Here is a 24,566-nt window from a genome sequence, read left to right as displayed (position 1 = left end):
ACCCCAAACCCTACATTCAACTTGCCAATGGCCTAGTTTTTCATTGAAAGGATGGGATCTTTTGCCATCAACATTCCCTTTATTTGAGATATGCATGGTTGAGAAATTGCTATTTAAATGGATATCATGTAGCCCTCTGTAGACCGCTATCCTCTCAGTTTCCCTATTTCAGTTGACTGTCTGTATGGTAATTAATCATGCTTTTTTCCCTCAAGGAATCAATTGAATATCACGGAATCATAATCCCATTTTTGTTTCATAATGCCATTTTTCACACAACATTCACTTGAAGAAACTTGAACATGCAGATATTTGGTTGATTATGAACAAAACATTTGTAGCTATTTAATTTCAATAAAATTGTTCGGTCCACACACAGAAGAAACAGATGTTATGTGATTCTCTATAAAGTTTGCTAATTTCAAATTAACCTCTCCATTTTCAGAGGATGCCGCTTTCAAAACGCTCTGTTCTTTTGAGCTTTGATTCAGAGTCTTTACCTTACAAAGTAATGTTAGTATATACAGTGGGCTCCCTGACAGGCAATGCACAAACATTACTTAAAAAAATATAAACAATATAATTATGGAGAGAAACTCAAAATACCAATATGTGAGAAATACTGTACTTTATTAATGTTTCAATGGAACCCACCAAATTCATACAATTATTTAATACAAAATAGATTTCACCAAAATCAAGATTTCATAATTATTGGCACTCCTCATTTAGTACTTAGTGCCACCACCTCAGGCAAGGAGAACAGCATGGTCTTTTCCTGTAATGTTTGACAAGGTTAAGGAACACATTTGGAGGCATTTTGGACCATTTCTCTATGCAGATCCTTTCAAGATCCTTCACATTCTTGGGTTTGTGCTTATCAACAGCCCTCTTCCATTCAGCCCACAGGTTTTCGATTGGATTGAGGTCCGGCGACTGAGATGGCCATGACAGAGCATTGATTTTGTTGTCACGGAACCATTTCTGTGTGGATCTTGAGGTATGTTTTGGGTCATTGTCTTGTTGGAATGTCCACATACGGCCAAGTCCCAGCCTTCTGGCAGAGGCAACCAGATTGTCAGCCAAAATTGCCTGGTACTTGGTGGAATTCATTATGCCATCAATCTTAACCAGTGCCTATGGATCTCTGGAATGAAAACAGCCCCAAAACATCCCTGACCCACCACCATATTTCACCGTGAGTATGAGGTGCCTCTTCTTGTATGCATCTCTGTTTCAACGCCAATCATGCCGATGCTGTATCTGACCAAAATTTTCAATTTTGGTCTCATCTGACCAGAGCACGTTCTTCCAATCATAATTTAAATGACCTTTTGGCAAACTCCAATTGCTTGCGTCTGTGTCTTGGGGTCATTAAGGGCTTTCTTCTGGCAACCCTTCCAAAGAACCTGTGGATGTGGAGGTGGCGTCTGATGGTGCTTTTTGAAACCTGGTGACCCCAAGACGCCACCAAGGCCTGCAATTATTTCACAGTGCTTCTCTAACGATCCTCCTTCCTATGCTGGGGGGCAAAATGAATTTGTGTTCTCCACCCGTGAGGTTTTCAACTGTTCCATATCTTTTGAATTTTTTTAAATAATTGCCCTGACAGTGCTCAGTGGTATCATTTGTGGATCTTCTTGTAGCCTTTACCAGATTAAATTTGAACTGTCAGTTCTTTTCTTTTCTTCATGGATATTGTTACCTAATTTTTATACCCTAGTGAAAAGGAAGTGATGTAATGACTCAATATAGTTCCTTAACACTTAAATATTAACATCTAATTTTGGTAGATGTTATTTACAATAATATTTAAGGGTGCCATTAATTGTGAAACCTTGATTTGGAGGACATTGATTGATACATTTTTTTACCCCCTTTTACCCCTTTTTTTACTCCGTTTGTTAGTAGTCTTGTCTCATCGCTACAACTCCCATACGGGCTCGGGAGAGACGAAGGTCGAGAGCCATGAGTCCTCCGAAACTCAACCCAACCAAGCCGCACTGCTTCTTAACACAGCGCACATCCAACCCGGTCAGCGTGCACTGCACCCGGTCAGCGTGCACTGCGCCCGGCCCGCTATAGGAGTCACTAGTGCACGATGAGACAAGGATATCCCTACCGGCCAAACCCGGACGACGCTAGGCCAATTGTGCGTCGCCACATGGAACACAGAGTCTCTAAGTAGCACAGCTAGCACTGCAATGCACCACCCAAGAGGCCCCGGACATTGATTTTCAATTAAATCAATAAATGATTTTGTGGGGTTCCATTGAAACATTAATAAAGTACAGTATTTTTCACATGTTGGTATTTTGAGTTTATCTCTATAATTATATGGTTTATATTTTTTTAAGTATTGTTTGTGCATTGCCAGTCAGGGGTGCCTGTAATTTTGGAGCCCACTGTATGAGTTACGCTGTTAGAGCTTTTGCGCCGAATACACTGTGGTGTTAAAGATGTCACGTTTATGGGCATGTTGCAGCAGTGTGTAGGAGGGAGTGAAAACAGCCCCAAAACATCCCTGACCCACCACCATATTTCACCGTGAGTATGAGGTGCCTCTTCTTGTATGCATCTCTGTTTCAACGCCAATCATGCCGATGCTGTATCTGACCAAAATTTTCAATTTTGGTCTCATCTGACCAGAGCACGTTCTTCCAATCATAATTTAAATGACCTTTTGGCAAACTCCAATTGCTTGCGTCTGTGTCTTGGGGTCATTAAGGGCTTTCTTCTGGCAACCCTTCCAAAGAACCTGTGGATGTGGAGGTGGCGTCTGATGGTGCTTTTTGAAACCTGGTGACCCCAAGACGCCACCAAGGCCTGCAATTATTTCACAGTGCTTCTCTAACGATCCTCCTTCCTATGCTGGGGGGCAAAATGAATTTGTGTTCTCCACCCGTGAGGTTTTCAACTGTTCCATATCTTTTGAATTTTTTTAAATAATTGCCCTGACAGTGCTCAGTGGTATCATTTGTGGATCTTCTTGTAGCCTTTACCAGATTAAATTTGAACTGTCAGTTCTTTTCTTTTCTTCATGGATATTGTTACCTAATTTTTATACCCTAGTGAAAAGGAAGTGATGTAATGACTCAATATAGTTCCTTAACACTTAAATATTAACATCTAATTTTGGTAGATGTTATTTACAATAATATTTAAGGGTGCCATTAATTGTGAAACCTTGATTTGGAGGACATTGATTGATACATTTTTTTACCCCCTTTTACCCCTTTTTTTACTCCGTTTGTTAGTAGTCTTGTCTCATCGCTACAACTCCCATACGGGCTCGGGAGAGACGAAGGTCGAGAGCCATGAGTCCTCCGAAACTCAACCCAACCAAGCCGCACTGCTTCTTAACACAGCGCACATCCAACCCGGTCAGCGTGCACTGCACCCGGTCAGCGTGCACTGCGCCCGGCCCGCTATAGGAGTCACTAGTGCACGATGAGACAAGGATATCCCTACCGGCCAAACCCGGACGACGCTAGGCCAATTGTGCGTCGCCACATGGAACACAGAGTCTCTAAGTAGCACAGCTAGCACTGCAATGCACCACCCAAGAGGCCCCGGACATTGATTTTCAATTAAATCAATAAATGATTTTGTGGGGTTCCATTGAAACATTAATAAAGTACAGTATTTTTCACATGTTGGTATTTTGAGTTTATCTCTATAATTATATGGTTTATATTTTTTTAAGTATTGTTTGTGCATTGCCAGTCAGGGGTGCCTGTAATTTTGGAGCCCACTGTATGAGTTACGCTGTTAGAGCTTTTGCGCCGAATACACTGTGGTGTTAAAGATGTCACGTTTATGGGCATGTTGCAGCAGTGTGTAGGAGGGAGAATCCAAAATGTGGGAAGTGTGCAGGAGGACATAGGACAGAGGAATGTGTAGTTTTGGTGGAAAAATGTGTGTGTTTCAACTGTAGTGTTGCCCATGTTGTTGGGGATCAGAGGTGTCCGGTGTGAGAGAGGCAGCTTGAGGTGGCCATGGTCAGAGTAGTGCAGAAGATGTCATATGCTGAGGCAGTGAAGAAAGTAGAGGAGGGTGGATCATGAGTGAGGGATTCTGAGAGTATCCCTGTGAATAGTAGATCTGTGCCAGAGCAGAGGGATAGGCCAATAAGTGATATATGTTAAAGTAAGGTTAGCTTCTTAGCGCTCATAGCAATGTTTTTTTAACTGTTTCACAGTATGTCACAGAAAATAGATGTTGTGGTGGCAGCTGCAGAGAAGTACTTGGGGGTACGAGATTTGAATTCAGAAGAATTACATGGTGTGTTGAGTGGTAGTGCCCTGTTTTGGCAGAGGGTAAGATCTGATAGGGTTAAAGTAGTGGAATAAGGTGGTGGGTTTTATTGAGTGTAGGGTTAGTTGGTAGGGTAATATTCGTATTTTTATTACATTTTTCCCTATTCCCGTTTTGTAACACAAACTGTAATGGATGTATACTATAGTTCAGTTGGGGGCGATAATGCAACATATTGGATGCAAACCGCGATTAAACCTCACCGAATAAGAAGAAGAAGAAGAAGAAGAAGAACAAGAACAAGAAGAACAAGCTGTAACTTTCAAAGACTTGGCCTTTATTGGTTGACCTGTCATGATCTATTGCCTGTTTGTTTTTTTCTCATGAAATTATTATGATTATTATAATAACATAAATGGAGAATTAAATAGAAACGACATTATCCAACGTCCAGTGAGGAATGACGTGTCACATTTTCCCGCACATTGAGCACTTTTGCATTGTGATTGGTTAAACGCTATGCCAAAAAATGAATTCGAGAGTTGATTGGCTGACTTCCTCCATGCAAAGTCCCGGATCAAGCTCCCGTTCATAAATGCATGGCAATCTGATGCGGAACTAGTTGTTCAAACTAGACAAGTGCTCGCCGAGGATCTGTGCAGCTGCAAATAGCCAGGACATCATATAAAATGGTATATGTATTTTTTTTGCTCTTCGATGCTAAATCCATTACTTTATTCAACGGGTTTACCGTGAGAATTAGCACGTATTTGTGTTAGCTAGCAAAGGTAATATTCTTTAGCTAACGTTGGCTAGCTAGCTGACATTAGCTATTTGAATCCCTTGGCATTGGCTGGTTATAATCAAAACGCGATATAGAATAAACAGGCCAATTACACACACTGCTGTCTTGCAGCAATTGTTTAATACATAAAATAACCCATACCATAAAACTGTATTTCAGGCTGGTGGGAAGGCAGGAAAAGACTCCGGGAAGACGAAGACAAAGGCCATTTCGCGCTCACAGAGGGCGGGTTTGCAGGTGAGTGCGTTCATTTATTGCTTGCTAGCGCCAATGATAAAACGTGTGGTAATGTAGGCTAAATGTGTTAATTTGCGAACTATTTAACCATCTAACTAATATCGTGGCGGTGAATCTATAACCATTCAAAATTACACAATTTTCGAAAGATTATATTATGTTCGTAATCTGTTAACAAACTGAAGTAGGGTGGGAAGTCGCGCAAGCCCTCAGTGTAATTTGCTCGCAACTTACTGATGGCTGGTTGGGTAAATAAATTCCTATAACGTTTCCCGTCCTGTTTTTCAGTTCCCCGTGGGTCGTATTCACAGACATCTGAAATCCAGAACAACGAGCCATGGTCGAGTTGGCGCGACTGCAGCTGTCTACAGCGCGGCTATTCTTGAATACCTAACTGCTGAGGTAACGCATGTTCAAAACACTCACTTTCATTTTGTTGCGGTTTATGGCACAAAACCATGCAGTACCATGTATGCAATCGCAGTTCACTCGAGTCAGTGATATTTACCTGCAAGCTCTTGAACTTCAGGTTCTGGAGCTGGCAGGAAACGCATCAAAGGATCTGAAGGTCAAGCGTATCACTCCACGTCACTTGCAACTGGCCATTAGAGGTGATGAGGAGTTGGATTCTCTCATCAAAGCAACCATTGCTGGTGGTGGTAAGTGCAGCAGTTGTTTCCCACTGGTATTGCTATTGTACCATTTCCCTGTTTTATATTTCATGTTTGAATCCACTGATTGTTTCCCTCTTTCAGGTGTCATCCCTCATATCCACAAGTCACTGATTGGAAAGAAGGGACAGCAGAAGACTGTATAACCCTGCAAACAGTGGCATGGGGTCATCTCAGGACATTCTGCTTCAATGTTTTGCTTGGTAGAACTTTAGGACTTTTTAAATGTATTAACTTGCATCTACTCATCTGAGGAAAAGTGGCTTCAGAGAAGCTGGTTTTGATTTTTGGCTTTGTTGATGTGTGCTGTTTTTATTGTGTACATTTTGGCATACCAGTGGCATTTCCATGTTTGAAGTTGTATTTGAATAAAGCGCCATGGTATTGTGCATCTGTTCCTTGTTTACGTCTTTTAGTGAGAATTTGTGCCCTATAAATCTGTATTGTCTACATGTCCCTAACTTGCAATGTGGGAAATACTATAATTACATCTCCAAGCATGTTTATTTCATGGATGTTAACTTTTCCAGCTCCTTTGTAGGTGACTATGACCAGGATTGTGTGGACTGGTTCATGTGCTGGCACAACCTTGAATGACATCAAATGCCATGTTTTGTTGCTCAAGTGCACCCCCTGAGGTAAAAGTTTCATAGCCCATTGGTGGGCAATGGGCGGCTTGGATCTGAGCCCATGCCATTCTTCAATGTCAATCTTGATGGGACCATTTATAAATTAGACATACTTTGTGTTTAAACTTCTGTTTCTGGCCTGCAAATTGCTTTTGACAAACGGTGGTCTGTCTGTGCAGCCCTTCAATGAATATTTCAACCTTGTGGCCCTCTAGCTGACATAATTCCCATCCTGATGTAGCCTCTGTCCAGGTGTTCCTAAGGGAGAAATTGTATGGGTGCGAGATTGGCATGCTTCAGACAGTTGGAGCCTGTCGCTGCATCAGCGATGATCAGAAAGCTCCCTTGCGGGAAAGACTTTCTTGGTGAGCCTTCACACAGCAGAAATATTGCTGCTGTGAATGGCAAATGCATAAAATAAGCTTTAACTTTGAATATAGAACTTGTTAGTGGGATTTTAGTCTTTAACATGACTCCCTAATAAAATGACAGCACATTTGTGCCGCTGTACATGCTTTTGATACATTGCATCAAACGATCTACATGTTTTCTCAGTGGATGTGTATCTCTAATTGTAAATGTTTAACTGAATAGGTTCAGGTAAATTATGCTCAATGTCTTCTATTTTGTCCACAAGGGGTCACTTGCGCCATGGAATATGTGACAGTACTACCAACATTCAGCTGCGGGACGATTTTTCTTTTTTTTTTCTTGAGCGAATGATCGGGGACGGAACATGATAACAAATAATCTGTAGACTTCAAATTGACCGCAAGAAGCCCAAACATATATTTGACAAACATTTCAAACCTTGTTACTTTTACGATCACGTGTCTACGCGTGGGAACAGATTTCCAAAATAAAAGCAACTTGGAGCTAATTTCCTGGTCTTATGTCCAACAATTGAAAGTATAAATAAAACGGTGCTGCTAGTTGGAGAAACCTGCAATAGCAGTTACCCACAGATGAGATTTTTGCATCTAATTAATGAATACTTGTTTGAAAAAAAAAGGGATCACTTCTTGAATTGCTGAAGTTAAATGGAATCTACCAACACCTGAATGTTCTGTAGGCCTATATGTATCTTTTCAGTCAAAGGCACCCGGGGGGCGGGGAGAAAAAGGGATGTCAGTAGAAATCATTTTTTGAGGAGTAACACTTAATGACAATAGATTTTCAGTGGGTTATGACAGGGCCGAGAGTGAGGTGCGGTATGACAAAGGCAGGCGTTTGGCTTGAGTGCCGACGACATTTCTCACCAAGTTACTCGCCTGAGGAGATACTGTTTGGAGATATGTTGGCAGAAGGGAATACGGTTATTAATAATTGTTAAAGATTGGTTATAAACATGCACAATTTCAAGTTCCAATTAGACTTTTTCATAATGGATTATACAGTTAGTGTATATATATATATATATATATATACACACTATGTCAAGAACTATATAAACTAAATCATATTGACCACCTACCTCTTTCACCAACATGGATTGTATTTACTAGGAACCAAACAGAAGCAAATTGAATGAAACAGGATTTGGATTTGTCCAATAGAAACTTGTTTTTCGTTGCTACGATATTGACTAATAAATAAACCCGGCTAATTTGAGAGTGGTTACAGCAATGTCCATTGGCATTCTTTTTGTTCTTGATTGATAAGAAACTTGGTTAACTTGAACATGCTCAAACAAGGAGATCATTTGTAGGGTCCATCTCATTGCACCTGTTGGCAGGGTTGGTAAGGCTACTTTATAAATGTAATTAGTTAGGTACTAGTCACCGTTCAAATGTAATGTAACTTTTGGTTTACACATACTCAGTAACATAATCGGATTACTTTCCTTTACTCTTGGATTACTTTCCCTTTAAGAGGCAGTAAATGAAGACAAAAAGGATCCAACACATTTGGTGTGTCATCATAGTGGTCTCTGACTTGTGGTCAGACTCGCTCAGCTGGAACAAACAAAAACTTTTTTCGACGCTGACTTTGTCATTGAGAAAACAGAAAGGTGTCAATGTATTTTTTAGCCTTTCTGAATTTAAAAGTAATCCTAGAAGTAATGATCTATTTTTTCAAAAGAATCTGTAATCTAATAACAATATTATTACAGTTACAGTTTAAAAAAAAATCAGATTACAAAAAAACTCCCCAACCCTGCCTGCTGAGCCGTTGATGGCATGGCAGCTCCTCTCATAGACACATCAGTGTGCCCTCCAGCACCCTGCACTTCAGGAAGGATTGCCTACAATCCTCCAGGTCCCAGAGTTTCAACTGATTCATTAACAGCAATGAGCACAGACAGGCACCCTCATTTCTTTAAGGGCAAGCCAGGTAGCCCGGAAACAGCCGGGATCACTAGTGATATGATCATATATTTTCTTCTGTCAAGGCAGGAATAAGAAGAGTATGAGTTGGAGAGCTGTCTGTCAGCCTGTGGGCATGACAGCATGGCCTGTTGGCCCCATGATTCAGCCTGGTGAGATTGGTGAGGGTATAGATGAGGTGTTGATTGTCTAGTCTTACTAGTGGAGGCTGGTGGAGGCAGAAATAGGAAGGACAGGCTGATTGGCTTTACATATTTGCTGTTGAATAAAATGGCCAGATCAAAAGGTTAGTTCACAATCTCACTGGGTCATTGAAGACCAAGTCCCATACTACACCTACACTGAGTAAGAAACATTTTACTGTGGTAAGTTAACATTAGACCACTATAAGAACATTAAAGTATATGTACTCTTTTAAATAGATAATCCTCAATTGTCATCTGATTGTCCTATTGATTGTTTATTTTGTATCCATGATGAAAACTTGTTGGCTAATGAGTCTTTTCCCCGATCAAGACCATTCCAGTCCACACAGTTCACAAACCGAGAACCGGGCCAACAAAGCACCGTAGCACTGAACCATTAAGTCAATTAAGATGAGAAAGAAAGGGGTCTCTGCGTTCATTTGTTTTCAATTAGTTTGCAGAGGCTTTGAGGCTGTAGAGTTGGGTTGCCTCCCAAATGGCACTGTATTCCCTATAAGGTGCACTACATTCCACCAGGGTCCATACAAAAAAATTGTGCACCAAATATGGAATAGGGTGCCATTTGGGACACACCTATTATGTTTCCCTACACCCTGCTGGAAACTATCCCCCACATCTTGGGCCTTCAGAGAGGGACAGGGAGTATTTCAGGTTCATGACGCTTTCATGGAACATCACGAGATTATGGGAATTTACTACTGACAAATGGAGGAAAATGTTGCTGTGCAAGACAAAGTGATTTCCTTTGAACTCTTATGAACCTTTGAATCCAGTATTACAGAACTGATATTAAATTATACTATATATGATATAGAATGTATTTATATAGTATATACAACATATTACACATTTTTAAACGGGAGTAATTGAATAGGTTAAGTAGACTTGCATTAGAGTTGAATAACCTTGTTTATTTTATTTTTTACATGTACTGTATGTTAGGCTGTTAATGTTTAAACTTCCTTACGCCATTACAGTTTTGTGACTACTTATCCTGGTGTTAAAGCTCATTGTTAAAATTTTATAACTGACAAGATAATGCCACATAAACTGAATATATTTACTATCCACATACATTTTTTTTGCCTGCATAAATACCATATTATAAAATCTCCTTCCACATCACATCTTGAGGGAGCTATGTTTACCGGTTAGTAAAAAGCTATGTGTTGTTTGACAACAGTTGGGAAAGACAGTCAACAGGCATACTGAATTCAAGGTTTGTTTTTCTCTTCCTCTTTCATGTTCAACACTTTGGTCTGTGTGGTGGCAGGTGGCTGGCTGGCTGGTAGCATTTGAATGCTGAGCAGGTCAGGTTCTACTGGTTTCAGTCTCCCTGGTACCACCAGCAGACTACACACTAAATCCAACTCACCAGAACAGACATACAGCAGTATTAGAGAGCAGATCTGTAATCTGTTTTCAGAGGACAAGATTCCATTGAAAGTTGGAGTTCAATAGATTTGTCTAGTTTTTCCCCTGTGTGTGTCTCTCCCTCCTTTCCTGTGGGGTTTTGTGGCAGGGCATTGTGTGTGTGTGTGTGTACATGTGTGTTTGTGAGGGAGAGTGTCTGCGGGCTCACACAGACTGGGGTGGGCTGCCAGGGGTCACGGCTCACTGGTCCTCCTAGAGAGAGAAAGAGAGACAGTGCCAAACCCCACCGAAATCAAAGACCAGGTCTAGGATTGGGACTCGTTCCAAAAAAGCTGAACTCATTTGAAGGGATGGAGCAAGGTCTGGGGTTGGAAGAAGGTGGGAGGTGCCAGGAGGGGAGGGGGGGAATAAAAACAATAATCAAACCCGGGGCGTCTGGGGACCCAGACGTTTGGGAACCCTTTATGCGGCCCTCGCCTGGTCCCCGTCTGTATGGAGACTAGGGGGATCCCCCCTACCCCCTGCCGCGCTCCCCTCTTCTCCCCATCCTCTTTGATGTCTGCTTGCTTTTGTTCTTTACATAACTTGATCTGATTTTTGAAAAGCTAATTTGTATGCCGCTTTCGGGGCGACAGAGCTGCCACCCAGAATTCTACAGGAGAGCTGACAGCAAGGTCAACAAGATTGGCCACACAGAGAAAAAGAGCCGGGACACAACTAAGCTAAAGCATATGATAAATGCTTTTGAATTATTGTCACTGGGGGCAAATTTGATGACAATGGCAGATTAGTCTGGGTGGATGAAATCTCTTGGCAAATGGGAGGCGGGGATGCTTCGGTGGTCGCCATTCACTATCAATTTCCTCCCAGAAAATATAAAGTGCATACTGGAATTACCTTACCTTAGGTTCAACTATTTTTTAGTTTTTGCTTTCATATCATGTCCAACTCTTAAATGTGTAATGCAATTCATAAAAATGGATTTCATTCCCAAAGCACACAATGCATAATTCAAATAACCAATTGTAAGTCACTTTGTAAAACAGAAAACACAAATGAGCCTTCTCATTGGACACCTACAGGTAATCATCCTAAAAATGATTAGTCATTTCTTGTCACACCGAACGCAACTCTAGAGCCAGTGCAAACATGTGGATGCAAAGGAACACTTTTCTTTGTGATGTCAGCATTTAGGGGTCCTTTGTCGAGAACAGTCTGGAGCATGCCTTTGGGGAGAGAGGGAGGGAAGGGGGGGGGGGGCTGAGACGGAGAGAAGGACAACAGGGGGGGGGGGGGGGGGGGGGGGGGGGTGAGACGGAGAGAAGGACAACGAGGGGGGGGGCGGGGGGGGGGTGAGACTTTTCATCAACCTTCAGCTTTAATGACTTCCTTTAGGTGCTTTTTGACTGCCTTCCAGAGGGGCAGCGGGAGGGAGGGAGCTTTCTCTCCAGACTTGGCCTCATGCCAAGATGACAATCAATGTCTCTGTGTGTCTACTGTGGGAGATTATTTCAGAGGTCTCTCCCCCACTGCTCCCCCTCACCCTTCCTCTCTTTTTTTATTGGAGGAAATGGTATTTGGAAGCTACAACAGGATGTCCCGTTGCTGGCTATGACTGAACTGTTTCAACCCCCCTCCGCATCCCTCGCTTCCTCATCCCTCCGTCCTCCCTCCATCCTCTCTCTTCTGTGGCTGGACATTGTGAAATGGCTTAAATTAATCCAGGATCCCTAAAGCAGAACCCCCCCCACCCCTCTTTCTCTCGCTCCTTTAGAATCCCAGTGAAATCAGACAAATGAGTAATGCTTCTCTTCATCCTCCTCTCGTCTCCACCGTCTCACTCCCTCTCGCAGGATTATCATCTAGTCACCGGATGGTGTCGTTGCCGCGGACGACGCAATGGTGTTTCTGCCATAGAATTACAATACTAGACATTAACTTTCTGATGTGTTAAAGGTCAGCCATTTTGGTCATGGAGATGGTCAACCATGGCTTGCCAGTGCTGTGATAAAATAGTGTGAGATAATTAATTTGAAGAATTTATCTGCACGGTTTATTTTTTTGCTAGCCAGCCAGTTTTAGAAAAAAGTATAGAATTATTAAAATTAACTGCCATTATACCAACATTCTATTCAAACAATGCAGTCAATCCACAGCCATACACTGGCTGAAACCAGTTGATAGGATTTTTACAAAAAAATATAAATGCAACAATTTAAGATTTTACAGTTCATATAAAGGAAATCAGTCAATTGAAGTAAATAAATTAGGCCCTAATCTATGGATTACACATGAATGCGAACACATATGCAACTGTTGGTCACAGACACCTTAAAAAAAAGGTGGGGGAGAGGATCAGAAAACCTGTCAGTATCTGGTGTGACCACCATTTGCCTCATGCAGCACAACACATCTCCTTCACATAGAGTTGATCAGGCTGTAGATTGTGGCCTGTGGAATGTTGTCCCACTCCTCTTCAATGGCTGTGTAAAGTTGCTGGATATTGGTGGGAACTGGAACATACTGTTGTACACATTGATCCAGAGCATCCCAAACATGCTCAACAGGTGACATGTCTGGTGAGTATGCAAGCCATGGAAGAATTGGGACATTTTCAGCTTCCAGGAATTGTGTACAGATCCTTGCGACACGGGGCTGTGCATTTTCATGCTGAAACATGAGGTGATGGCGGCAGAGGAATGGCACGACAATGGGCCTCAGGCAATGTTCCCTAAAAAACATTCAGACGCTGAGCAAATTTCAGGTCTGCTGAGCGCAAACCTGAAAGTTGTGAAAATTCTGTGCAACTTCCAGCGCACGTTTACTGTGAACACTGAGGCTGTACCCGCTTTAAGTTTGTTTTAACAGGGGCCAAGTAGGATATTTGACAATAATGTAGGTCTACCAGTCTACAATCAAAAACAAATGGAGAAAATGCATCCCTTAACATTTGTAACATGGAAATAGCAGTCATATCATTCAGCCTACAGTAGCAGCCAATGTGTGGAGCTCAATGTAGGCCTACATTGAAAAAAAACATGGAGCTTGACGTTAACCTGTTAATCCACTTGTCCTTTAGATAAAGGTGACTGAAAATGTGTTTGATGCAAGAAACTACTTTACAAAATAAAATGCATTATTTAGGGGGTCTGTGGTTGTGAGGCCATTTAGACATACTGCTAAATTCTCTAAAATGGAGGTGGCTTATGGTAGAGAAATTGAAATTAAAATCTCCGGCAACAGCTCTGGACATTCCTGCAGTCAAGCATGCCAACTGCACGCTCCTGCAGAACTTGAGGCATCTGTGGCATTGTGTTGTGTGACAAAACTGTGCATTTTAGAGGGCCTTTTTATTGTCCCCAGCACAGGGTGCACCTGTGTAATGATCATGCTGTTTAATCAGCTTCTTGTTATGCCACATGGATGGATTATCTTGGAAAAGGATAAATGCCCACTAACAGGGATGTAAACAAATCTGTGCACAAAATTAGAGAAATAATATTTTTGTGCAAATGGAAAATTCAGGGCTCTTTTATTTAAGCTCATGAAACCAACACTCTACATGTTGCGTTTACATTTTTGCTCAGTATAGATAAGTACTGATATTGTATCATAATAGCACACACAGCTTTACAAGAAAACAAAAGGGTTTACATTAAATATATTACATACATCACCTGACTTACTTTTATTTTCCTGCACAAGTAAAAACAGGATTATGCCTCTACTGCCATTCATTCCAAATAGACTGGTTTGGATTTCTCCCTGACCAATATGGCTGCCATTTTTCACCCCATTCTGGAACGTTGAGGGATATGCCATAGCCCTGCTACTAATTTCAAAACAAATTTTGTCACATGCTTTGTAAAACAGTGAAATGCTTACTTACGGGCCCTTCCCAACAATGCAGAGAATTTTTTTGAAATAATAGATAAGGAATAAATGCACAATGAGTAACGATAACTTGGCTATACACACAGGGTATGGTGTCAGCTGCAGTGAATCACAATGAGTGTAGAGTTCAAGAGAAGAGCTTAAGAAACCATGGCTGAAAAAAACCCATCTAAAAACACACTGAGGAAAGCAGTGGGAAAACGATTGAAGGATCCAGTCATGCCCAATCCATAACTATCATCGTGCGACAAAAAGCAGCTGGACAAGCTCTGAGGATCAGGCCTGTTGCCTTGCAGCCTGCACCGTCATGTATATGTATACATACTGTATACTTAAACCAGACCATTGAAAAGCAGCTTAAGTGAAAGGCAGATATCTTTGAATTGATGCAATTGGCAGCACTGCTTAGACCAGAACCAAACAAGATCCTCTTCCTAAAATGGTGTGATACGATAGCAGTATACTCCCTCTTAATAAATCACTGACAAACAGGTCTGCCAGGAAAACAAGTATCCATACACAACAGCTTGTGGAATTGTCTTTAAAAGGGGACTCCAGCAAAAATGAAATATTATAAATGATTATTTAAGCCATTTCAATCTTTGTCATTAAGCAACTTCCTAAAGGCAAAAAACCTGCATATAAGAACTGATCATTTTTTTTGCAACAATAGTGACTTTTGTAAATTACTTCTAGAACTAGAATGTCTCCTTAAGACTTCTGTTGGGATGACTCTTTCCCGCCGCTGCAAATAGTGTGAAAACAAACAGTCAATGGACAACTGGAGTAGCCTCTGGCTCTTACACGAGGTGGAATGGCAGAGTAAGGCGTATGATGGCGCCGTGTTAATGCGATTAGAATTGTAATCGCATTCTCAAAATACCTTGGCACCACCATCGTCCAGCTGCTCCAATTCATTAAACAGCTGCTGAAAATGTGTTAAGTTGGCTGGCTTAGCATGTCCGTTAGTGGCCATGGCCTTCACATGTCCAACACTATACCAGCGACTCCCTGGCCGCATCGCAAATGGCCCCCTATTCCCATTATAGTGCACTACATCGTTAATAGAATGTAATTTGGGACACAGAATAGTTGTCCTTACAGACAGGAAGGTCCTTACCGTGCAGGTTGTAGGGGGTACAGCTCAATAGTCTAAAGTGGCATCCTCCTCTCCCTACTTCTCTCTCAACCACACGGATCAAAACGAACAGGAATATATGTGTGTTGCAGATAGAAATGTAATGAAGAGCAGACATAATTCCATATTCTACATGACAGAAAAATCATATCCGGTTGAGACACATTTCTATCTGCACACACTCCTGGACAGGGCCCAGGACAGCTAACCTTGGCAGCGAGCTCTGAACGAATCAGAGGATTTCAATTGGCGAGCAATACAGTGAACACGAGCTGAAAATCCTATTTTAAAAAGGTTATTTCCCTGATAAAAGGCTTGAGCATGATACTTCCCCATCCCCGCCACAAAATGGGGAGTCTGGATGCCTTCCAAGCGTTTGTCCGACCACCTACATTGACAAACCTAAAAACCACGTGCTGCACAAATCGTGTCAGCTAATTAAAAGAGGGGATCAACATTCTGACCTGAGACCTGTGTTATGTATAAAAAGAAATGGTTCATGAACTTTTCCCCTTTTACAGTTGCTTTTATGTCTCAGTGATAAACTAGGGTCCTGTTCAGGGAGTGTACTTCTCATGCTACAGAAACGGCACATACTGTGGGCTCCTCCCCCACGGCCTGGAAAAGGCTACCCAGTTACTTTGTCTCGAAGATTCAGGATTCAAAACATCCTGAAACACTGGGCATTTGAAGATCCACTGAGAAATAAATCAACACTTTGTTTAAAAGGAATAGTGGCGTTTATACAGTACTTAGTGGCTAGTTGAAGAAAACTAGGGTAATCAAATGATCACGTTGTCATTGGAATTCAGTGACATGAATGAAACCTTGAACCACACAAAACATAATGTCCTCACAAAAAGGAATTGCAACTGTGCATTTTATAGGAAATAGTCTGCAAGTTGAAAACACACAGTAAATGGGTCAGATCTGGTAGAACTGACAGCAGAGACTGAGACAATAAGTTCCACATTCAACCCAACACAGAACTGCACTACATTGCAACCTCATGTAGCCCCCCATACATCTCAAGAGGCAAGAGACGGGAGATTGAGATGACTGCTAGTGCTAGATATACAGATGATAACCGAGGGGGTGTATTCAATAGGGCGAAATGTTTGAATGATGCAGATAGAAATGCAATGTATACTGTAGAGCAGAAATGACTGCCTATGTCTATTGTTCTGTAACGTTGCGCCATCCTGAACAGACACGTCCTTTTGAAAAAGGTTGGTATTGTATAACTATTCCCAGCACTCACTTCTCTCCAAATAGAAGCATTCATTACATTAAGTCTACAAAAAAATTACAAACACCTGCTCTTTCCGTAAGACTGACCAGGTGAATCCTATGATCCCTTATTGATGTCACTTCCATTCATGTAGATAAAGGGGAGGAGACAAGTTAAAGGATTTTTAAGCCTTGAGAAATGGATTGTGTGTGTTATTCAGAGGGAGAATTGTCAAGACAAAATATTTGTGTTTGAACGGGGTATGGTAGTAGGTGCCAGGCGCACCGGTTTAAGTCAACACGGGCCAGCATCCCTGTGGAACGCTTGACACCTTGTAGAGTCCATGCCCTGACAAACTGAGGCTGTTCTGAGGGCAAAAGGGGGGTGCAACTCAATATTAGGAAGGTGTTCCTAATGTTTTGTACACTCCGTGTATACAGGAAGTAATCGTGTTGCCCTCCCAAATTAGAAACATGGGGGGAGCAGTGTGGTCATTTAGTTACACAATTCAAATGGCAGACTAATTAGAAGATAGTCAAGAATAGTGATGAAATCAACCCAAAAAATTTGCTGCATGTTGTGGATCCACCAGAAGCCAGTTATAGCTTTGACTAAAACACATGATGGTAGCTTACAATTGTTTAAAATACCAAGATGTTATATTTTTTCCAACCCTCCAAGAAATGAAAGATGACATTAATAATCACAACGTTTATATACAAATAAACAATATCCCAACCAAAACCAAAATCTTTGGGCTTCGACAAAAAAAAAAAAAAAAGAGAAATTACAAAATGTCATTGCAACAAAGTCAAAACAAACTAAAAATGTTACATTTACAGTGACTAACTATTTTTACCACAGGTTGCACATGTTCTCATCTGTACAAAACACAGCATTTGTATTGTATGTCCTAAGAATACACAAACTCATAAGACTGACATTGGTCAAGAAAAAAATGCAACATATTCTGCCTTTGCGTGGCCCTGTGAGCAGCTACAACCACTGGTATTCCTGTTGAGGCATCGCTCTCAGCAGACAAAATTAACTTCAACTCCTCAGGTTAGCAAAAAGGACAAAGTTACACAAAAAAAAAAAAATCAGTTCAGTTCTCAATTCTAATGCACAACTTTGATTTGGCAACGGAGGTCACCGTGAAATAAATAAGATTCAGTCTTACATACGTAAGAGTACAATTTTTCCTCCTAAAATTCCAGGATTCAAAATAGTTATTTTAGCTCAGGCCTGCTTACAATACTGCCCAACCAAGCAAAAAAGGCAGTAACTGCTCATTTGGTTGAACATTTGTTATTTTTGCAACATATACATGCTTAATCATGTGGACATGTATCCTGTCTCTATTGTATTTTGTAGAAAATGGGGGTCATGTTAGCAGTAACTGCATGAAGTTACTGTGAAACCAAAGGTAAATAAAAGCCATTTCTATCAGTTCCACGCTATGAGCAGTTACTGCCTTTTTGCTTGGTAGGGCAGAATAGATTGATCAAACACTAGGCTTGGTTTCAACTTGAGCAGCGGAATACAAGTGAGAGCTTGTAAAAACAACATGCAGCACACTTTGGAAATTTGCCTCGTCATTGTCCAATACATCAATTAAAGATTTGGTACCAAGAATGGAATATACAATTGTGTTAATTTCAACAATTTGAGTTCATGATTTGTCTTCAGCTCGTACCGGTGGGCACTGATAACAATTATTGTTTTGGAGGAGAGGGTAGAGTTGCCGTCTTCATATAGAGGGACGTTTGATTGCCATTCAAGTCATCCGTCACAAGATAATTTAAATCTTAACGTTGTGATGACAACGCGCTGCTCCACCGTCCTTCCAGAGCCAGAGAGATGCATGTTGTGAAGTGCTTGCACAAAAACTTACTCAGTGTTGCTATTCTCTCTCTCACACACACACACACACACACACACACACACACACACCTCAATAAATAAAGACCGACAAACGTGGTAAGGCAGTGTTGAACATGCACCATTCATCACAAAGAACGCCAAAAAATTCAATACATGGTAATAATATGCACATTAGTTTTAAAAGCAAGGTCACTGTTTCTTTACCACGTTTTTTTTTGTGAACTGTGGAATTTTTCAAGGCTTTCTGGGTGATATTCCTGGTCGACAGGACTCATCTCCAGGGTGACACGACACGCCGATCCGGTCTGTGCTTACGGGCTACCCTGGTCGCGTGGAGAGACAGGATCCAACGAGCATTGTGGAGCGACCAGAAGGCCAGGCACTAAGACCCGGGGCAGGGCCCGGCCGTGGCAGGTCATCTTTTTGCGTTGCAGTGAAAAGTAAATTTTTGGGGAGTGGGGGGGAACAAAAGAGGAAGATTCCTCTTTTCTTCCAACATTGTTCCTTGCAGCAGCCAGCAGCTCCAAGACCTCATGACGTTCCAGACGTTTCTAGGTAACTCTGGAGCTTCCGCACCGTAGTTTTGTCCAGGGAGCAGAGGTCAAAGTCAAAAGTGGTGTTTGTGATGTGGAAGTGTCCAGTCTCCTCGATGAGGTTCACTATCTGTGAGGGGAAAGAAGTCACAGATAGAAAGTCAACAAAACCTTAGACTACAGTCTGTAAACCCTAATCCTACCAAGTACGGAGGAATTGTACACATTTCCTTTGTTAAATCATCCACATTCAACATTAGGAAGTTGTCCTAATGTTTGGTATATTGACCAGCAGCAGAGTTTCCGCCCTATACAGTCTCAGGGAGCAGCCTAGTCAGACAATGTTGGACCGCACACTATACAATAGACTAATTCAAAACAAATTTGTGGGAAGAGTCATTGAAAGGTGGGTGGGCTAGTGTCGGTTTTTACTACAATTAATTTGGAATGGGGACCCCCCCTAATTCACTCCACTGTACTGTACTCCTTGCATGTGAACTCTATCAGAGAGGGAGAGGCCCGAATAGGAAATATTATTTTTCCTTGGCTGGTGTTTTATTGGTTCCAGCTCTCCGCCGATAGGGAAGTGTGTGCGTGTGTATGCGTCTATCTTGCAGTGATTACTGGAACTCCGGTGTTTGAAGCCGTGGCGGTGTTGTAACGTAATGGGTGACCCTAGCCTGATCCGTTTCATACTACAAAGCACCGGTTGGGCCTCCATGTGGAACGCATTTCTCCTCCCTCCCTCCCTGAGCGCCGGCCGGACCAGGAGTGCAGGGAGACTCGGCCAATTGTTATGACATGGAAGATAGAATTCAGATGCTTTCAAGCCGAGTGTCAACACACACCCCTCCCCCCGTATCCGGGGAGAAGGAACCACACCAAGATTACCGGACCTGGTTTTGGTCAGGTAGGACAGCACTTTGGCAGATGCTACAGAGTCATTTCTATTGAAAATAAACTGGCCACATTTTCTTGATTCTTCTTCTTAAAAAAAAAAAAAAATGAAATGACTCCATTGCGGTTTTTCCAAAAAGAGGCAAAATAGCATTGGGAGGTTGGAAAGTTAATCATTCACATGTCTCATATTCAGAGGCTGTGAAACACTGCTATGACACTCTGAAGTCTCCAAGCGCTCTGAGGATTAGCTTGATTATGCCGTGAGTTAGCGCTCGGTTCGCTGATGTTGTGCGGGGAGGAGTTTTTCCACCGATGCTCGGAGCCAAACTTCTCATTAGGAGAGCGAGCCCGCTCCTTGGCAACGGCGGCTGGGAATCTCCATTAATGCGGTCATATGATAGGCCTTGTGAACATAAGCAAGAGGACGTGTGCTTTTAGATGGAGTGGAGAAAAAAAAAAGGTTAACCAAATCATTAATAATTGCCAGACACCTATACGAAGTCCTCAATTATAATGTGCTGTGTAACAGATACAGCATGAAGCCCAAACAAAACGACCCTAGCAAGCGACATCTTCCATGCAAACATGAACCGGCAAACGTACACGGGTTCATCCTCCGAGAACACATGTATTAGTACAGCAAACCCACACAAACACTATTGGACCTCACCTGTTGGAGTATGTGCCTCTCTCTCAGTGTCATCAGTCGTCTGTGTAGCTCCACCAGCTCATCCAGGTAAGCCTGAGAGAAAGAGATGGAAAGCACGGCCCATCAGCATGGGGGAGTTGCACTAAACAAGACTTTTTATTTATTTTAAAAACTGGGTCAAATCCGAATGTCATGTACGTGAGCCGTGGTTTGATTTAAAATTTGCCTGGGACGACAACGATGCCAACTGCGTTGTCGCAAAAGTGCAAACCAAAGCAAACCTCAAACTTTCCTGTGTGTATTTGAACCATGTCCGTTACCTATTTACACCATCTGGGACTATGACAGGGAGACTAACCGGGCCAAGTTATGATTATCAGGAAGACCGTCTCCTGTCCATTTGCAAGAGCCTTGGTAACCGCAGGCACTTCAGTTTAGGACTGCAAATGTCCTGGCGACAACAAATGTCCTGGCTACAATACCATTCAATTACACTGATATGACCTTATCTCTGTAAAACCCCAACCACAAGGAAGCTACTCACCTTGTCACAGTCAATGTTTTTATTCTTATCCTGCTTCGTTTGCTTAATGGGGCTCTTCACCTCCAGTATCTGCGAGACATCAGGGTTGTATTCATCAGTACACAACGTAGCAATAAGTTTGGTAAAGAAAAACAAGCGTTTATTAGGCAAGTTCAGGTAGGCCCCTCCCAATTTTGACCCATTTCCTTTCATTTCGTTTTTAGTGAATACGACCCAGATAAGGGATTATCATATGTACCCACTGGAAAACCACTGCTTTGTTTAAAATGTACACAACGGTCATTATTTACGAGTAGCATTGTGGCTGGCGCACGAGGGAAACGCATCCTGGGAATTATAGGATGCTAATAAGACTGATGTTTCCATACATGCCGTGTCTAAAAACCAACAACAGCTGTGTTCAATTTCATAATGTTGATGATTTTATTGGTCTTACCTGGTTATTACTGGTGTTTATTAAAGGCGGGGGCTCGTGGCGAGAGTGGGGAGAGGGCGCTGAGCTGTTCTCACTCTCAGTGCCGTCACTCAGGCTGACCCTGCAGAAAAGGATGACAACCATTGGAATACTATACAACTGTATTACTGATAATGGACCATTATTCAAATAGGATTTTTTTTTTTTGTGGTTGTTTTTCCATCCAATCGAACCACACACACAGAGCACAAGGTCAGAGCAGCATCCCTGAAGCTATTTTGAGATGAAGAGCCTTGCTTAAGGGCACAACGGTAGAGGTAGTACCTGAGATGGCATATAATACTAGTAACCTTTAAGTTGCCAGTTCATTAAAGCCCCATTGAAAACGACCCTGGGGGCCCCCCCAAAGGGCCATGTTGCCATGACAATGGCCAGGCACTACCTACCGGCGGTGGCGGTGTGTCATGTGCGTGTGCATTGGTCGCTCCAGGTCAGAGTCCATGTCGTTGTCATCGTTGTCGTCCTCCTCCGAATCATCCTCGTTGTCGTCGGAGTGCAGGTCGTGAATTATTGAACGAAGGGGACCCAACACTGTGTGTAGAGAGAGAGAGAGAGCGAACATTCGTAAAGAGGAAACAATTTGATAGTGACTAATCATGCCCAGTCTTGCAATTCCATCCATGGATTGTGTAGTCAGGTGTGAGGTTACCTGTGTGGGCTGTGGCAGGGACGGCCCCTACCTTCCTGCGGACAAATTCAGCCACTGTGTCCATGGAACAAAATCACAACATGGGAGTGAAGGGGAAGAGATGCAACATGTTATACCCCATTTGGGGTGGCCAATAAATATAAACAAATTGAATGATTGTTATTTCCAGGTGACCTGGAGAAAAGTGTGTATGCATAGGTTCTGGTGTTACCTTGGCGTTTGTGGCTGGCTGCAAATCCTGAACTGGAACTAGAGCTTGAACTGGCTGGACTGGGCTGCTCCGACTGGGAAGAGGAGAGGAGGAAAGAGAGATCAGTGACCCAGACACGATCTACTACATGCCAAATGTCTGTGCTCACAGAGTTCAAAGCCCCTTGGGTAGGGTGCAAACACTGGACACAAAACACTGAGTCCGCAGCCCACGCTTCAAGTCTAGTTAGGGGGTCATAACATTTCCACAGAGGGCCATGGTAGTGTATGTGTCACGCAGAAATGCTAGGGGATTGGAGATCAGATTTTTTTTTTGTAGATCTTCCATCCTAAAAAGGCATAACAGTGCTTGCTTCCACTGTAAATCTGGGCTTGTCAAACCCAAACATGGTAGACTTACAATGCTTCACAAGGTTGAAAGCAGTATTCACCCCCCTCAACACACAAAACAGACAGTTGGGCAGGAAGGCAACCATTGAAAGGTAGACTGCAGCATGTCAATATAAAACATGGGAATTTGGTTCAATTTTCACATACAAAAGACAACATTTCTGGAGCAAGCCAGAAAATCCCAATTAAGTTCCCGCATACCCATCCACATGGCTGCACGCCCATATCAACTCAAGCAGTCTGGGGTGAATTTGGTCCTATTCAGAGCCATCATGCTGCCTAAATTTCATACAAACAAATTCTAATGAGAAAAACACATTGATCACTGGTCTCGACTGGGAAAGAAGTCTAACCTCAATGGAACTTCCTGGTTAAATAAAACCAGCAATTTATGAAGCCCTTCTTACATCAGCGGATGTCACAAAGTGCTGTACAGAAACCCAGCCTAACACCGCAAACAGCAAGCAATGGAGGTGTAGAATCATCAAATACTTCCCAATTGTTGCAAGTCGTGTGCAAGTCCAGTATCAAATATAATTTTAACAAATACATTTCAAATCAGAGAATGACAAAACGTTAACACGACCAACCAAACCACGTTTCTTAACACCTGCCTGCACCAATGTGTCGGAGGAAACACCGTTCACCTGACGACTGAGGTCAGCCTGCAGGCACCCAGCCCTCCACAAGGAGTCGCTAGAGTGTGATGAGCCACGTAAAGCCCCCCCCCCCCCCCCGGCCAAACCCTCCCCTAATGCGGACGACGCTGGGCTAATTGTGTGCCGCCCTGTGGGGCTACGGATCATGGACGGTTGCGATACGGCCCGGGATCAAACCCAGGTCTGTAGTGACGCCTCTAGCACTGCAGGAGGCATCTGCAACTTCTCTACTGGATATGTGGCTCTCTCAACCATTCAATTTCTCCTTAGTACAGTTCCTACTGGGCTTATGGTTATAGGCTGCAATAATAGCTAATAAGAGTCCAGAAAGCCTATTAAGTGCATTAAATCCTTAGGAAGACAGTGCTCTGTAAGCAGGCTTGGCACCCCAGTGGCGTGAGTGGCAGTGATGAAATCCCTGGCATGGGCCAATAAGGAGAGAATGTGACAGGTTTACTGGCTGGGCTCCCAGGGGCTCCTGTATTTACAACGTACATGCACAACATTCACTCTCCCGTCACTGTAGAAACGCTAACATGTGTGGGTGAGCAATGGCTTGGTTCCAATACTTTGAAAATGCCTCCTTCCTTCATGTATGGGCTAATCACTAATTGATGGTATTATGTTAACCAAGACAATTTGAGTGAACAAAAAGGAGAGGGGTATATGAATTAAGAGACTATAGGAGGACATCATACATTATCATATCATGACACTCATAGTACCAGGGAGGAAGATGAGTGCCTAAATGTACCGATCTACTGTGCTCCAAATGACACCAGAAGTTCTGTTACCTATTACACCAACTTTCATATCCATGTCAGTCTAACAAAAAAGTTGTACATTTTGCCACTGTGTTTTAAGTTAGTGCAAAGGGGGTGATAGTTCGTTTCAGTAGAGAAAG

General features: G+C 42.4%; 2 protein-coding genes across 2 annotated transcripts in view; one reads left to right on the top strand and one right to left on the bottom strand.

The window, feature by feature from the left end:
• The first annotated feature begins 4,722 nt into the window (after nt 1-4,722).
• Nucleotides 4,723-6,359, top strand: LOC139417177 (histone H2A.Z). Its single transcript, XM_071166421.1, has 5 exons — nt 4,723-4,949; nt 5,222-5,299; nt 5,588-5,701; nt 5,829-5,958; nt 6,055-6,359. The coding sequence occupies exons 1-5, from the start codon at nt 4,947-4,949 to the stop codon at nt 6,114-6,116; spliced, it is 387 nt and encodes a 128-aa protein (XP_071022522.1). The 5' UTR covers nt 4,723-4,946; the 3' UTR covers nt 6,117-6,359.
• A 10,041-nt stretch (nt 6,360-16,400) lies between these two features.
• The window catches only part of LOC139417176 (MLLT3 super elongation complex subunit), a 43,294-nt gene continuing 35,128 nt past the window's right edge, over nt 16,401-24,566 (bottom strand). The window contains exons 8-14 of the mRNA XM_071166419.1: nt 22,615-22,687; nt 22,404-22,457; nt 22,141-22,285; nt 21,716-21,815; nt 21,280-21,348; nt 20,757-20,828; nt 16,401-19,316 (exon numbers count right to left, since the gene is read on the bottom strand). Coding sequence (XP_071022520.1) covers nt 19,185-19,316; nt 20,757-20,828; nt 21,280-21,348; nt 21,716-21,815; nt 22,141-22,285; nt 22,404-22,457; nt 22,615-22,687 — 645 coding nt within the window. The 3' untranslated portion in view covers nt 16,401-19,184. The remainder of the gene's footprint in view (nt 19,317-20,756; nt 20,829-21,279; nt 21,349-21,715; nt 21,816-22,140; nt 22,286-22,403; nt 22,458-22,614; nt 22,688-24,566) is intronic.

This window comes from Oncorhynchus clarkii, chromosome 9 (genome assembly GCF_045791955.1).
Source record: "Oncorhynchus clarkii lewisi isolate Uvic-CL-2024 chromosome 9, UVic_Ocla_1.0, whole genome shotgun sequence".
Classification (NCBI taxonomy): domain Eukaryota; kingdom Metazoa; phylum Chordata; class Actinopteri; order Salmoniformes; family Salmonidae; genus Oncorhynchus; species Oncorhynchus clarkii.
The sequence above is the reverse complement of the archived record's forward strand: the minus strand, read 5'-3'. Positions and strand labels throughout refer to the sequence as shown.

Coding starts and splice junctions, on each gene's coding strand:
- LOC139417177 (XM_071166421.1), top strand. Junction 5,702..5,828: donor TTGAATACCTAACTGCTGAG/GTAACGCATGTT, acceptor CTTGAACTTCAG/GTTCTGGAGCTGGCAGGAAA. Junction 5,959..6,054: donor AGCAACCATTGCTGGTGGTG/GTAAGTGCAGCA, acceptor TCCCTCTTTCAG/GTGTCATCCCTCATATCCAC.